This window comes from Pleuronectes platessa, chromosome 18 (genome assembly GCF_947347685.1).
Source record: "Pleuronectes platessa chromosome 18, fPlePla1.1, whole genome shotgun sequence".
Classification (NCBI taxonomy): Eukaryota; Metazoa; Chordata; class Actinopteri; order Pleuronectiformes; family Pleuronectidae; genus Pleuronectes; species Pleuronectes platessa.
Genome location: NC_070643.1, coordinates 11,347,263 through 11,363,533, shown reverse-complemented (window position 1 = coordinate 11,363,533; position 16,271 = coordinate 11,347,263). Strand labels below are relative to the sequence as shown.

At 43.7% G+C, this 16,271-nt stretch overlaps 1 protein-coding gene across 1 annotated transcript in view; it reads left to right on the top strand.

Moving 5' to 3' along the window:
• The window catches only part of ppp1r9a (protein phosphatase 1, regulatory subunit 9A), a 50,055-nt gene that overhangs the window by 2,308 nt on the left and 31,476 nt on the right, over positions 1-16,271 (top strand). Inside the window, exon 2 of the mRNA XM_053446737.1 lies at positions 5,450-6,959. Coding sequence (XP_053302712.1) covers positions 5,577-6,959 — 1,383 coding nt within the window. The 5' untranslated portion in view covers positions 5,450-5,576. The remainder of the gene's footprint in view (positions 1-5,449; positions 6,960-16,271) is intronic.

The following is a 16,271-nucleotide window of genomic DNA, read 5'->3' as shown; positions in this document are numbered from 1 at the left end:
ACTTCACAACAAGATGCTTTTTACACATGGTGGATTTTAATGACATTTTGATCTAGTCTTTCTCGAATTTGAATATTCAAAATAATATGAATAACTTTACATATTGTATGTTATAGTTTTATAGCACCTTCTTAAAACAGACATTCACAAAAAGGACAAAGAAAAGCAAGAATACAAGACATCTGAGATACGATGCAAATCAATACAATGTCATTAAAAATCTGAATCAGTAAAATTATATAGCACAAATTGCAGATAGACGATAATATGATTTAAAGATAATGCCAAGAGAAAGAAACACAAATTGACCTGTGATGACAGAAAACACACACTCAAACCCAGGTTTACACAACTATCCTGATTAGAACTAACAGTTCACATTTGACCCCTAATCTTAACCATCACAACTTAATACCTTCAACTAAACCTAACTCATCAGGCCATTGAATGTGAGGAGCAGCTAATATGTCCTTTCTTTCCCAAAGTTTCCTCATTCCGTAAGGGCTTTGCTCACAAGGATATAAGTAAGAGTACACACAGAAACACACTTACAAGCACACAATCACACACACACACACACACACACACACACACTCGGACGTGACCTCCTGAGCCCAGCTGTATGAGGACACAGACGTGTTTAAGAAGTGTGCTCCAATCTGTTCACACCCCCTGCAGAGACAGTGGCAGCAGACAGATGGTCGTGTTTTTTGGCCCCTTGGCTCCCACTCAGGCCTGCTAAAGGGCAGCTGGACTTTTAATGATTCACCCCTCACACTGATGTCACCCAGCGCTGAGAGAGCACTCCGGCTGCTGCAGAAAAAGCATCCTCACTCTCACTCTGACGTGCCGACAGTGGTCGCCACTTGGCTCTGGTTTGATTGAATTTGTGTTTGATTCATTTCCTCCTCCGTGCTGATAAACACGATGCCATTCATCCCCTGCACGCTGCAGTGCATGGCTGTTCTGTTCTCACACCCTCCCTCCCTCCCCTCAAGATTATTTTTAGGGTTGCTTAGCAACATCTTCACAGAGTCAGTATTTGGACCCGGTATCAATGCATCACAACATTCACTAAAAGACCTATGCATGCACTAAGACGCAGGAAAATACAACATTTCCCTCTTGACGGGTGGGTAAGGTTAAAGCCCAATGTGTTTGTCAGTTTCTTACTGATTTGAATGGATTTCAGTCCAGTTCTGTTTCAGCGTAGTCGACATTAAGTTTTCTTTTACACCATGCTGAATTTGCTTGTTTTTAAATAGTGAATTGAGATGATGAAAGTCTCCTGTCTCCTTCTTATTTCCTGCATCCACTCCCGGTTCTCTTGAGGGCTGTTTATGCATGTGAGGGTAAAACTGTCACTGCTTATTCTAGTGCACCTGCAGTCCAGCACTGAAAATTCTAATTGACTTTGAGTACTGAATATGGCAACAAGGCAAACCAAACCAACAGGGGAGAGAAAATAGTCAAACCATTGCTTTAAGTGGGCACAGCATGGAATTAAATGATAACATAATAATGCTCAAATGCACAAATTCATAAATAGCATTATGATAGGGAAAGCGTACAAATACAATTCAAGTGTAAAGAGGATTTAACATGCTCGATCTGATCGCAATTGCTCTTCGAATTAAATCTGATAAAACTTCCACACTTGCAACCTCTGCTTACGAAATACATACGTAAGCAACGCTGCCGTGTATTATAACAAGCTGGAACCAATTATACAACGCAGTCATCTTTGATTAAATAATCACACATTCAGATGCTGACAAAGCTTCCTTTCTAGTGCTTCATCACATGGATAAAGTCCCGTGTGTTAGACGGTGTCTGTTGACTCCTGTGTGACCCAGGCAGATTGAGTTTCTACGCTGTGATCTGCTTCATCATAACACGTTTGAAATATTAATGCACGAAGATTCATTTGGGAAAGAGACCGCAAATTTCAGAGTTTGTTTCCTACTTTGAATATGTATTTAATCAAGCAAGGCAAAAAGAGGTGCTTTCTGGCACAGGAAAGATGACAAAAATATTAGTATAGACCAAGATACTCTCGCAGTGGAGAAATGAAAAAGGCCTTTATTAGTGTGAGTAATGCTTGGCCAGTATAAAGACAATGCACTTACAAGTTGCAGCAATCTGGTCTTCATCAGGGCGACTAACCTGAAGTACAGGAAGAATATAGGCCTGTGAGATATCAGGGAGTGACATCATAGGCTTATTATGACAATAGACAGACGTCCACAGAGGGACAGGGTGTCAAAATGCCATCAGGACTTTTAATGACAAATACCTGATGACTAATCATTTCAGGCCGGTCATGTAAGTACCAATTGTTTGAAGGTTATGGCTTGAGAGGTAGTCCCTTGTTCTTGGGACACAACATGATAAACTTTGGGGTTCTTCTGACTTCAGGCCATACATCCAGGTCTTCAGGCCGTACATTAAGTCTTAATCAAGACATCAATTCTTCCCCCTACTATATCTAGGTTTGTTTTATAACTTGATTCATGAAGTGAAGTGTTCATCTGCTCTAGTCTTTGATGTTTATACTTTCTGTGCAGGCTCTTTTTTTTTTCTTCTTTTTTTCTACTGACTAATTGTGGCTATTTTCGTCCAGCTTGAGTCACCTTCTCTGTCTATGGTGATAATGAGCCTATTTGCCACTTCCTGATATCTCAGGTCTATCCTTTGTGGATTTATTTTATTCTAATTCATCTTTGCCATACATAAGCCATACTGTCATTTTTCAACAGCAAGAGGGCCTTGGTTTATTTTATTTTTTGATGTATTTAATCGTGTTGGGTGTGTGAGCCAACTTTATTATCTATCATTTCATTGCAGTCTCCTTAAACATCTAAATTAGGGTGTGGTTGCTGCTACATATCACTTATGTGATGGAGTAAGATAAGATAAGACTTTATTAATCACAAAGGAAATTATTGTGCCAGCTTGGTTTATATTACTGTACAGTACAAAACATAGTAGAATAGAATACTGTGAATAAAAACAATAATGAACTAAATGTAAAATTTAAGTGAAAATAAAAGAAAAAAAACGTATTGTAGAGTAAATAGAAATATTTATTGTAACTCTAACCAGTGCATTAAAGTAAAAAAACTATTTTAAACTCTCTGAACTATGCAATATTCACTGTGCTATATTCACTCTGTCTGTGCAATACAATGGTTCATGTACAATCCATTCAGTGGTCATATTCTTACACTGCACATATTTTTCATGTTTTGACACTTAACAATATATTCCATTCATATTTTGTATATTCATTACATTATTATTATCCTTACACTCAGGTATTGCATGTTACTTAATACTTACTGATGCCTATTTTTGACTCTTGCTGCTGTAATATTCCATGGGACTAATAAAGGATGATCTTGTCTTATCTTAAATGAGAATAAGATAAGCATACAATAAGTATGTTACATTAGACTGAGAAGCTAATACTGATCTAAGTAGAAATGAAATGATAAAGGAGTAAGTAAGGACTAAAAGATGTATTAATTTATAATCTCTCATTACATCTTGTAGTTTCCTCTCAATATAATCTCCTCAAGCCCACCTGGTGGTCCTCACACCTCAGTTTGGTTGAACTTAACCTGCTGAACATCGATCCACACAGCCAGGGTGACCTTTGACCCTCCAGCACCACACCCAGACCCGAGTGATGGACAGTGAGGTTGTGTACAGTGTGTGTGTGTGTGTGTGCTGGTATGCGTGCCCACACTGCAGCTCACTGACGCCCCCCCTCCACCCGCTCGGCTCCGCGCAGCAGCTTATCGGACCAAACCATTGCCGCAGTCCTAACACCTGTCACATGAGCCTTTACATTTAGAGAAACCGGCGGCCACCGCAGCGTCCGAGCGCGTTTCCTCCCCCGCACCGCACACGCACACCGGACGCCGCCGGGTTGCAGACGCCACCGGGGCGCAGCTTCCACGGAGGCGATCCGCTGAACTGCACCGACACCCCCATTGTGCGGCTGGCAGCATCCCCCGCTGCATGCAATGGCGCTGTAGCGGCTCCGGTGTGTCCAAGCGCTCCCGACGCGGCCACTCCGTCCCCGGACTGTTTACCAGCGTGGGAGAGCGATGTTATTGTTCGACACAGGGTCCGTCGTTGTCTGTGCAGAGAGCATCCTCACTCGCCTCCCGCTCGACACCGTGGATTACTGTTTATTTACATCGCGGAGCCGGGGAGCTATGGATGTAAGTCTGACTCTTTTGTTTTTGCAACATTGAGGCATCATCGCCGTGTGCGGGGCGAACTCCGCCTTTCTCGCGTATCACCGATAAATCAATCAATCTATCAATCCTTCATTTTCATTGATACTTTTGGTGGAAATGTGCACACGGGGACACATGTGGAGGAATAGGAGTTAGACAGTGTCGCGGGGGCTGGAGCCGAGCTGTCATGTTGTGCGCGGTGAGGCTGACGGCTCTGTCTGATCCCACTGACACAATGTTCAAACCCCCGCATTCATCTTTCACCTCTAACTTTATTAGTGGTATCCTCTGAGGCTGCAACAGTCCAAACAGATGATGTGTTTTTTTTGTTTTTTTTTGCACTCAGGCCATCTAGAGTCCAGCGTGGTGAATAATGAATTCTGAGCCAGGACATTTCAGGTTTCAGCGTCTGCTACTGCTGATGCTGCTGTTGTTGCTGTATCCACACCACCCGTGTTGAGGGTTTCAGCACAACTTAATGAGTGTTTTATCCTTTTATTCCTTTGCTTTATTGTGACACATTTCATTTCCCTCTTTGTGAAATGCATTTCCAAACAGTATTAAACATTAATGTCAGAAGGTATGGGATATTTAACTCCTACACCAGCCTGCAACCCCGCTCTCATTCTGTATTGTTGCAATGGTGGGGAGAGGGCAGAGGCACATAGTCTCATCATTTAATCCTTAAGTCTTTCCGTTAATGAAATGCTGCATCTCTGGGTTTATTTAACCACAGTATGTATGTGCAGTGAAGGTTGAAACCAGCATGCATTGCTTTGTCTCAGCACTGACATTTAAAAGTGACCACCATTATGTCAGTAGATGGTTCATAAGGCTGAGCGGGATGTGGCACCGTTCACTATAGAAAAAGGAGAGATGGGGTTAAAGTGGGGAAAGGGAAGAAAACATCTAATACAGCACAATAGTGAACACAGACATCACATCTTTACACTAATGTGTGCAGCAAACATTGATTTGAGAAGATAAACAGCGCAGCTCTGCTGAATAGACAACATCCCCAGAGAGCTTTTAGAGTCCAATCAGCTTTCATAACTTGTTCTCCTGCTCTTATGTCACTGATCATTCTCTGTTATCAATTTGACCCCCATGTTTTTTTGAATAGTTCTTTTGACCTCACATAACCATGCCATGTTACAAAATGCTTCTATCTAAACAACATCTTTTCTTTGTCGTTTCAGGTGTGAATTGGCCTAAAGGAAGTCAGATCTTGTCAGATTAAGCAGCGCTGCAGTAGGTCAAACTAAACCCCTGTTCTAATGAGGCCACGGCAATGCTGACATCTCCTCGGAATCCAAAGACCTCATCATGCTGAAGACGGAGGCCTCGGGGGAGAGGACCTGCCTCCGGAGTGCCTCCCCCCACCGTAATGCCTACCGAACAGAGTTTCAGGCGCTCAAGAAGGCCTTTGACCAGCCACGGATTGATGGAGACTCAAGACCCAAAGACCTCCAAAGGGTGAAACAACCAAGGGGTCGCCAATATGGCTCCCATGTCAGCCGCATCAAGGACATGTTCATGCAGATGGGCACAGAAAACATAGAAGTGAAGACAAAGGTTCGAGAGGATTCTTCGCCGCCAAAGATCGTCAAGCCCACCAACTTCATCAACAAGGCTGACGGATCTGTGATAAAGCTCCAGCATTCCCAATCGACCGATCGGGTTGGAAGTGCAGGAGCAAGGTTCTCAGAAACCAGGAAGCTGTTTGAGCAGCAGTCCCGTGACCAGTCTCAATCTCCAGTCTTTCCCTATGGACGTGATAAAAGAGGGTCCCATGAGAATCTTGACGATTGGCGAGGGACAAGGTCCAACCGAGGCAGCACAGACTCTTTGGACTCACTTTGCTCCAGAGCAGAGGCATCGTCACCGACTGTCAGTCAACTCAGTGCTGTTTTTGAGAATGCTGACCACCACAATCAGGGTGTGTCCTACAAAGGAGTCAGCAAACGAGCCCTCTACTCACCAGATGGATGCCAACGCCCTGGAGGAGATCTCAGTGAGGACGATTCACGACAGTCTCCTGTTCGGGGAAACTATCGGAGCAGGATAGGGGGAAAGTTTCCCACATCGTTGTCCTCTGAGGACCTCCTCAGTCCCAGTCCTGGAGTAGAGACTGAAGAGCTGAAACCTGTTCCCAAAGAGGAGGAGTCTCCAGGCAAAGCAGACACGGTTGCAAATACAGGTGGAGATAAACGGCGCCTTTCTGGGGCCACCACCAATGGAAGTCAAGTCAATGGCTCCTATGAAGAAGAAGAGAGACCATCAGAAACACGAAAACATACCGAGGATGTAGGGGTGTCCAAGGCTTCTAAACACGATGATCCTCAAAAAGACGATGCTGTGATTACTAACCAACCAGCCACTCCAGAGCCCCTGCCAAGAGCTGAAAGACAGGAGGATGGAGATGGGTCAATAGAAGACAAGCCCTCTGAATCCCCCAATGATCAAGTGGAAGAACCAGATGAGGAATACACTGGGAACGAGCGGGTGGTTTTTAATGCAGACGGGGACGCTTGTTACCAGGGATGGGGTGAAAGCTGTACGGATCCTGAGGACGACCTCTATGGAGACGACGAGGATATTGTCTACGACCCGGGCTCTGACCTGACGGAGATTCCTGGTCTGCCGGAGGAGAACAAACAGGACATCCCTCCAAAGAGAAAGATCTGCTTCAGCACTGCTTCCATCATAGTAAGTTCGGGTGTTGCACAAAATTGTTGTGGAAGCCTAAACTGTGTAGACACACGGAACACGATCCAACATAAAAGCCTTCGTGCAGCTCTTATCAGAAGTAGGTTAAAACATCAGAGAGCTAATATTGTTTTCAGACCTTCCTTTTATTGGCTCATATTTATAGCTACCATGGAACAACTTGTGGTTGGCTTCCACATGCATTTATGAGGTTATATGATTACGATAAAAGGATCTTACATCAGTAATCTTTATTGTCTTAAGACCTTTGTTCTGTGCTCATTTAACTGCTCCCTCCTTTTAATGTGGTCTGCCATATGGTAGATAAATGATCCTACATTGTAGCCCTTGCTCTGTGATGCTCCGAAGTGGGTGTAGCTATTTTCTGTGATGCAGAGGCCGAGGGTCAACGCTTTGCCCTCTGGGAAACTGACATGTTCACGGGCAGAACATCTGTGCATGTGTTAGTCATGCCGGTGCTGCACCCACACAGTTTTCACACAAGATACTGTGTTTGCTTTTCTCAAGCAGTCGCCTCACCGTATCTCTAAGATCAGGAAGCCATTTATTGAACTATTTGATGAGGATGTTCTGTACGTTTCAGTGGCAGAGTCTATATGAATCTCAATGTTCTGTATAAGCAGTGTTTGTGTATCGTAACCTTGCTACGGCCGCTATGCTCGTGATAACAGCAGATGTTTAGCTAGAGTTTACGTGTATTTTACCATTCGTCGTATGGGGGTTTTCACAAAGGTCACTATTTCTGGTCAAATACTTATTTCCCTTAATGTCATCTCCCTGATACCAAGTCATCCTTCTTTATTTCTTCAACCAGAATCAGCTTTAACCCTTATTCCTCGAATGCCTCGGAGTAGTTTGATACTGTTTTCAGTGCAACGCTGGACACAAAGCAGCCAGTGTTGTTTGTGGATTGGGAAGATGGATTTGGGATTTTTTTTTTAAGCCATTATCCTTAAGCATGTGGAATCGGTAAGCTTCATGTTTGTCTCAGGAAGCAACATGATCTAGTTTGCTGTATTCCTTTTTTGAATCCTTTTTGCTTAATTTGACAGTGAAATCAGATATTATTTCTGCGATTAGAGCCTGTTGACGCACAATCTGTCGGAGCATGTGAACACATACGATCAGAGTACATTTGGGATTTGGAGATTAAGTTGTATGTATGCCGGATTTGGAGGCAACACAAACATTCCTCAGGTTGAGGATCAGTCCTCTTAACATGCTTTAACAAACCAGAACAATTAGCCCAGTTATTCTGAGGAGAAAACGGGATGTTGGCTTCACTAATTATCCTCCACTGTCTCTGCAGTGTGTGTCCTTCTGCTTCTTTCTCTTTCCCTCCCTCACCGGACTCACCTCACATGCTCTCAAATGTTAGAACACACCTACATACAAGGATCTGTGAATTTCAAAATAAAATGTTAAAAACTTTGCTCAGCATGCTCTGGGATAAGTTAAGTTTAACAATCAAATGATTCAACTTTTTTCTAAACTCTGAACCTGAGAGCTTGTTAGAACTTGTTGTCCCATTTAGGGTTGAATAGGCAATGAGTATGCTGCTCTGTTGTCTGTCGTTTCAAGTCTTCTGTTTATCTATGAAAAGGGCCGACGCTCGTTCATCATATGGAGAATTCTAAATGAGCACTGCCCCCGTCCCTTCACCCAGACGCACACGCACAATTAGACATGCACCCCTCCCACTTCATCACACGCCCCCCTCCTCTCAGCGCATGAGGAACAAACAGGGTTCTGTCTTTTGTTCGTTCTATATTGTGAAAGAGACAAAGCTATTTTCTCAGCCCTCGGCCCTGCACGGGTCCAGCTTGACCCCTGTGGGAGGAGACTGCAAAGATGGCCTTATTAACTAAAAAAACTGCCATTTTCTAATCTAATATGTTCACTCCTCTACATGCAATATTTCTTAGTCCTGCTCCATAAAGCGGATAAACCAATTCAACATCCCAGCTTTGAAGGCTTATTTCATTCAGAAATCATCATGGCACGGGGAGAAAATGATACACAACCAGCTTTGGGCAACATTTTGTAAACATGCACGCTGGTGTAAGCTTTGAAAGAGTTACAGTTCCAGATGTTCAAAGAAACATATATTTGTTTTGATGTTGCAGCAGTGTTGAGTTTAGAAATAGCCTTTTTACCAATGCTTGCAGTTTATGGAACCTTTAGTTTGTGTAGTGGTCCAATTCGTGGTCCAGAAGGAAATATCTCAACTTATATTTGCTGGACTTGCATGAAATTGTTACAGGCAGAAGATTGATCTTACAGACTGGCGATCTGGCTTTTCATAGTACCACCATCAAGTTGACAGTCTTGACTTTAAGGAATTATCTTTATAGCTATATAGATTCCTAAGGGATGGATGTAAATCTGTCAGTATAGGTCAGAGTTCTAATATCTACTGTGAAATATCTCAAAATGTAATAAAATGGACTGGCACAAATTCTTTTACCAACATCCAAAGTTCCCAGTTGATGAGTTTAACGAATCTCCGCCTTTCCTTTAGCACTATACCACAAGGTTCACACTCTCAGAAATTATTGAATATATTTCTATTAAATTATGGCTTATATATTTATAAGTTTTCCTGTCAAATTGTGTCATTGTCAACCTAAGGTTAAACTGATGATAATTTCATCAGCCGTAGCCTATGTTCCGGTTAGTGCTAGTAAATATTAGCATGCTAACACACTAGACTAAGATCCTGACATAGCAACATCAAACAAGCTAAACATCAACATATCAGCATTGTCATTGCAAGCATATTATAACATGGTGGCATTAGCATTCGGGTCAACGCTTTTCTGTGTCGTAGTAGAGAGCCACAAGCTTAGTTTTACAACACACAGCAAGTTTTTCTTTTTTTTTTTCTTCTTTTTATTCATTACTTCCACATCCTTTCACTCAACTGCACCATCCAAACTGACCCAGTGAGAATATGAGACGGCTGCGAGCGTCCAAAGGCAAAGACAGCCTCCCTGCCCGGAGGCACTGACCTACAGAGCAGAATCAGATATAAGTTCATTCAAGCAACCGGTTTTATCCCTGATGTTACTACCCCTAGTCTGGTTGTCCAGTTTGTACACAGTAGCGTGCAGTGGCAGCATATATTCAGTCCTCTATCGTACTTTTGATGCATGTTCTGTGCAGCTGATACAACTTTCAGAATACAATGTTTAATCTGAAAGCATCACAGGCATCTCATCTCAATTTGCTCAGGTTTTTGAAAATGTCTACCTTGATCGTACACTGATCCCAAATCCTTTTCACCATCTCTCACTTGTTGCCGATTTCTCTCCACGGGCTGTGTTTTCTCTTTCTCTCTGCCGAGCCGCACCCCAGGAGCTTGACAGCAGGAGTCTTTTCCCTCTTCATGCATTCTGCTGTGTCAGTCTCCCCTTGTTTTCCTCTGCTGCTTCCTCTACGTGGACGGCATTTACATCGTCCGTTTACCGACACTTTTTTGTGCCTGCGGAGCAAGCGTGTTTTCATCAGTCAGGCCATTGCGATATCTTAATGGAATTAAGCAGATGTGATGAGTGGAGCGCCGGTTAAACGGCCACTGAAGTGGCGGTGTAATCAGCCCCTACACTCTGCATGCTGTCTGTTATTCTGGATCAAAGTGACTGGCGTTTTGTCCATTAGATTGTGGCGCTGCACTGTTAGTGGGACGCTGAATAGCATGGATCTGAGCTCCCAGCCATAATCGATATGATGGATGTGTGTTGCTTCCCTTTTTTGTGGCTGCAAGATTTTAGTGAGAAAATGTATTGGCTGTTTTTATGCTTGGCGATTCTGCATCATAGAAAGAAATAGTTGTGATCCTTCTTTTTCCACAAATGTGGTATCAATATTTCTTGATGAATGTAGATCAGATTTAACTCCCTGTATATCAAAACAGAACACGGTGATATGAGGTCACAGACTTATTTTCCTCAGAGTGATACTTTCATGCTTGCAGACATTTGGTTTGCTAAAACAATCTTCTCGCATGTTCCACCTCTCTGTGCTTGTTTTCATCTCACGCTGCACTACATCAAACCAATTCAGTGACTCGTCTTGTACTTTACTTGAGCATGAACTAACATAAAGACTAAAACCCTGATGCCGTCAAACAGAGACACTTCCAATTTTCCCGGCGCCAGTCCTCAGACCCGCCAGGCATTAAGAGACGGTTATTTCTCTTAAGATCTGGGAGTTCATTTGCCTGCCCTTAATACAGTGCATGAAAGCAGAGGCGCTCTCCGGTCTCTCCTGATTACTGTGCACGACAGTCAACATCTGTGTGATTCCATCGTCCTTATCCGGGGTATCACCTAATACACTATTTTGCCTCACAAGCTGAAATTAGATGGCCTCAAGCCAGGAACCGTCAGACCATATTTTCTGATGAAAAGGATTAGTCTACTTTAGGGAAGTCTGTCTTTTGCACTGATGATGCATGTGCTATAGCATTTCTGCAATTCTGGAACCAACACTGACATGGATTTTGTCAATGTCATTTGTAAGTAGTATTTAGGTCTGTAGCACCATTGCAAGAGCTTATCCTATGAACGGATATATTCCTTTCTATATGAAAACAAAATCTCCCTCCGCATGAGCTTTGTTTTAGAAAATATAGCCGTCCTGACGAGAACATAAAAAGGAAAACAACGCTCAAGCAAGTGTGCCAGGCCAGTAGGTGGCCAGTAAGTCTACATCAACGATCCATCAAATACCAGAGAAGAACGCTGTGGCCCAAGTGATATTGGGTAATGCAGACAACTGTGAATACCTGTAATGAGGCGCAGTCATGCTAACTGTAGCTGCAAACTTGTAATTAAACCTAGCTGTATTAACCCAACATAGAGAAACCGGCATATAGCAGCGATTGTTGGGGTTGACTCTGACCCTTGTTCATGAGTCAAAGCAAGACTGGGGATTGGCAGATCAAGCTGTAATGTCATCGTTTCCCAAAATGCTCAGTGTTATTGTACACATATATCACAGAGGCCACTGTTGGATGAGAGGCCCAAACACAGAGGAAAGAGTTTGTTTTGCAAAATATCTGCATCAGTGTGGACAGTCTAGTGTGTCAGTGGGTTTCCAAACATTCTCAACGGATGAGCCCATTCATAAATGACCCTCAGCCACATTACCTGTGCTGCTTAGCTCTCTGTTTTTGGAACATATTCCAGTTGCTACGATTTCATTAATAAACCTTCTTTGTGCCCTATACTCCTGCAGCCACCTCAGCTCTGTTAGCAGAGGGAGGTGGCTGTCAACCTCTTGGTTATGAAATCTCTGGACATAATGGGGGGAACAGGATTTTGCAGGAGAGAGTTGCAACATCATGCAACAGCAGCTCTGTACATAGCCTTTGAGAGTAAGAGCAGCAGAAGCAGCGGCTGAGCGCAGTCAGAAGGATCCTGGGGTATTTCGGTTAAGCTTCCTTTTCGGGAGACTAAACCGAAAATACTGTAGATTCCTTACAAATCATCCAGTGCTGTAGAAAAATGTATGACTCAACATTTTATTATGTAGATATTTGAGTGAAAAGCATCAACCGTTCAGCACTATTCTTTAGTGTCATATATAAAAATTTAACCCAATCTATTCAATACAATTTCATGTTTTTTTGTTTCCAGACAGGAGTACAAAAAATGAAATGATCCTCACCCTAAGGATTTTTCCATCCTCTTGTACCTCAGACAGGCACAACTACTTTCAAACTGGGCATGTGCGTATTTGTATTAGTCACTCCATTACTAATGCAGTGGTGTTTTTGTTTGCTTGTGTCGGTGCCACCTGATCCTCCCTGGGGAGATGCATTTTTAATGATCCAGGAAAGGCGAGACGTTCCTTGTGGTTTTTGAGGCTGGTCAGTTTGCACACAGGGCTGGGCTGTGTCATGAATCACCAAGGTTCGGTCCCCTGATAATGATATCATCTGTGCGCTGGCATTTTTTTTATTGCAGTAGAATAAAAAACGGGACAGGACAAAGTCCCTGTGACACAATGTCCTCAGTGTTTGCTCGGCCAGTGCTAAAGAAGGCTCAGAGCGCTGCACTGTCCCCCATGTCCACTGTGAGTCAGGAACATGATTAAGATGAACTGTCTGAATTTAAACGTAATCAGATACAAAAAATGAAACCTTCTGACTGCTTTTTGTCGTGTGTCTATAGGAATCTGTGTCCTATTCACTGCATAATAACCACTGTGTGTGATCTGGAGACACACAGTGGTTATTATGCTGTGCAGAAATATGGTCCCACACTCTGCCCCGTCATTGTCGCAGCCTAATGAATTACGTAGCAGAGCAAGTGGGCATTAGGGCATCAGCGCGGTAACAGGCAACATGTTGTTGTGTTGCTTGTGAGCCCGGCCTCCCACTCGCTGTATATGACAGAGGCATAACATAAAGCAGGCCATTGTCTGCAGTCATTCAGTTGTTTACTACTCTCCGCCGCTCCGTTTAAAGCCCTCACCACACACACACACACACACACAGATACACACACGCGCGCACGCACACATTCTATTTCTGTGTATTTGGCCGATGATTGGGTTGGTTGGTGGGAGCCATGGCATCCAGTGGTATTGTGCCACAAGCGGTGGACTGAAATGCATTTTGGGCCAGATCACACAAACTATTCGTTTGCATTGAGATTTTTTTTTTCTGGAATTGAAAATTACAGAAAGAGACAATATCAAACAAGAGAAGAATAAATGCATGTGGAAGTGGCTCATAAAGACTACTTATTTGATATGCATTTTATAACACGCTGTCATCTAATATAAAGTCAATGTCAGATAGGTAGACATGGTCACGGTGGCCGAGAGGTTAAGGCGTTGGACTCGAAATTTTCCCCCGGGATAATCACAGTTTTCGGATTTCTGATATAAGCTGTGAAAGCTTTGTCTTTGTCTCAGGGCTCTATTTCCTCATGGTTGAATGCACTTTGGATAAAAGTGTCAGCTGAATGTAATGTAATGTCGAACCAAAACTGACTGGATCAAATGTAAACCAACAAAGACATGAACCTAGTTTTGGACGATGGTACGATCGGATTTACATTTCAAAGAAAATAACTTGGCAGAGTTTGTCTCTCAAGGACGTCATCGTGTAGGAACAGAGTGTGTGTCCCCTCTGCTTTCAGAAGCTCCATCTGGAGTTGGAAACAAAAATGCCGACTCGTCAGACCGTCATGTCAAAAGTCAGTGTCACTTCCTCAGGCGAGGGGCGATGGTGCTGTACGTCGAGACCACAGAATGACGAACGGACTGACTGTTTAAATCCTGTATGTTCTCACTCCTCCTTATTTAGAGCCACGTACTGAATGTTTCTGTTTGTGTCTCTCTTTTCTCACTCCGTCCTCTCTCCATCTCCTCCGTCACCTTCCTATCCGTCAATCTCGCTGTGTTCTTGCCAGACATTAATTCATGTCCATCATGAGCAAGTGTCTCATCCCCCTCGGCATCCAGACACTCTGCTCAGCACCTGTCAGCTCTCCGGCATGTGTGGGTGGGTGACTACAGGTACAACCAATGGAGTGGAAATGTGCTGAGCTATCACAGCGGGGCAAACTGTGTTTCTCTGGGTCTGTGTGTGTGTGTGTGTGTGTGTGTGTTTGTGTACCAGGCTGTAGCTTATCCACTGCAGGGCTTACTGGGCTCGTGCCACAGCAGCAGGAACATTTCTTCTGGGTCTCTCCTCTTGCCCTGGGCACCAGCAACTGTCTGGAAAACGTAAGCCAGGCGACGGCCCTAGCACCGACACGCCAAAGGCCCAGTTTAATACCATCAGAGGCGTTTGGCCAGGCATGGGCGCCATGCTGCGACATCTTAGGCAAGAGCTCAAACGAGCCTGGAGCAAATTACTCCTGGCCTCGCCCCGCTCCTTAGATTTGCTGCAGCTTTGTCTGCATTTTTTTTGTTTATCTCATTATATTTGCTTTATTTCTCTCTTATTGCCTGTTTCACTCTTCAATGGCCTCAGTGTCTGCTGCTGCTCGAACCCATGAATCACACGAGTCATTCTGTTTCTCTCTCTCTCAGTGAATATTGCCTCCCAGCCTCCGTTAACTGGATTTTTGTTACTTCCCTTCAATTTTCCCATCGTCTCAAAGGCCACATCTCTCCTCCTGTCCCCCCCCCCCCCCCCGTCTGTCCTCCTAGTTGTCTCAGTCCACATTTTCCCTCACTCCATCCAATGGGCCCTCCTTGTGTACATTCTTTCCAGTTTTACCTTTTTTCTTCCTCTGCATAATCCCTGTGTTCTGTTATCTTCCTCTTCCTTTCTCCTCCCCTGTAGCTTATCAGTCCCTTGCCTAATCCTTGCTTGCCTGTTCCAAAGGGGAACCATCAGGCTGAACCAACTGGTTTCCAGACAGACAGACAAACATGATACCACTGAGGGTCATACGGAAGCAGAGCCGGTGGGATGAATCTAGATTCAGCACAGCAGTTTGCCACGCAGGCATGCTTAAATCTGCAGGGTGGAACCTGCGGTGAACTTTCAATTGCCTTGGCAGTGGCCCTCGTACAAAGCCTACTTTCATGCAATCTCCCATTGCTATCACTTAAATACCTGTTGTGTGTTTGCAGCATACACACTCACCCACCTGGGTACAAACACAGAAAGGGAGAAAGGCACAAATCAAGACTCAAACCAAGTTTTGTCCATCCTCCTTTGGGCCACAGGGATTGGAAATAGGGCCCGAAAAATTTGGACAACCAAGCAGAACTGCTGTCTGCACTTGAGTGTGTGTGTGTGTGTGTGTGTGTCTGTTAGTTTGTGTGTGTGTGTGTGTGTGTGTTTGTGATTTGGTGTGGAGGTGGCGAGAAGAGATATAGGTTGATTCAGTAGGAAAAAGAAAGAGAAGATCTTGTCTTTATGAAACATCTTAGAGACAGATGAGTGCCTGCATGTGTCCTCTATGTGTGTGTGTGTATGTCGGTAAATCAGAAGTGACATTTCACTGAAAGAGCTGCAGTACAAGGACGACTGCATTTCAAGCTTGTTGTGATTCCCACGTGCATTTTTTTACTTTCATGTTAACCACATGCAGAAGTTAGAAGCTGCTTTCACACAGGCACTTAAGACGATTTCCTCAAATTACTCAAATGTCCGAGTCAGTTGCTGCCGAAATGTTCCTCCCATCCCCCTAGTCAAGTGTCCAGAAAATATCAAAGTGAGAATACTGCAGGAAACTGTACGGAACTGAAAAGAGAAAACAAAGACCTCAGGATGAAAAAGAGGAGCCATAGATTCGAGAGATTTTTGCGACAAGGGCC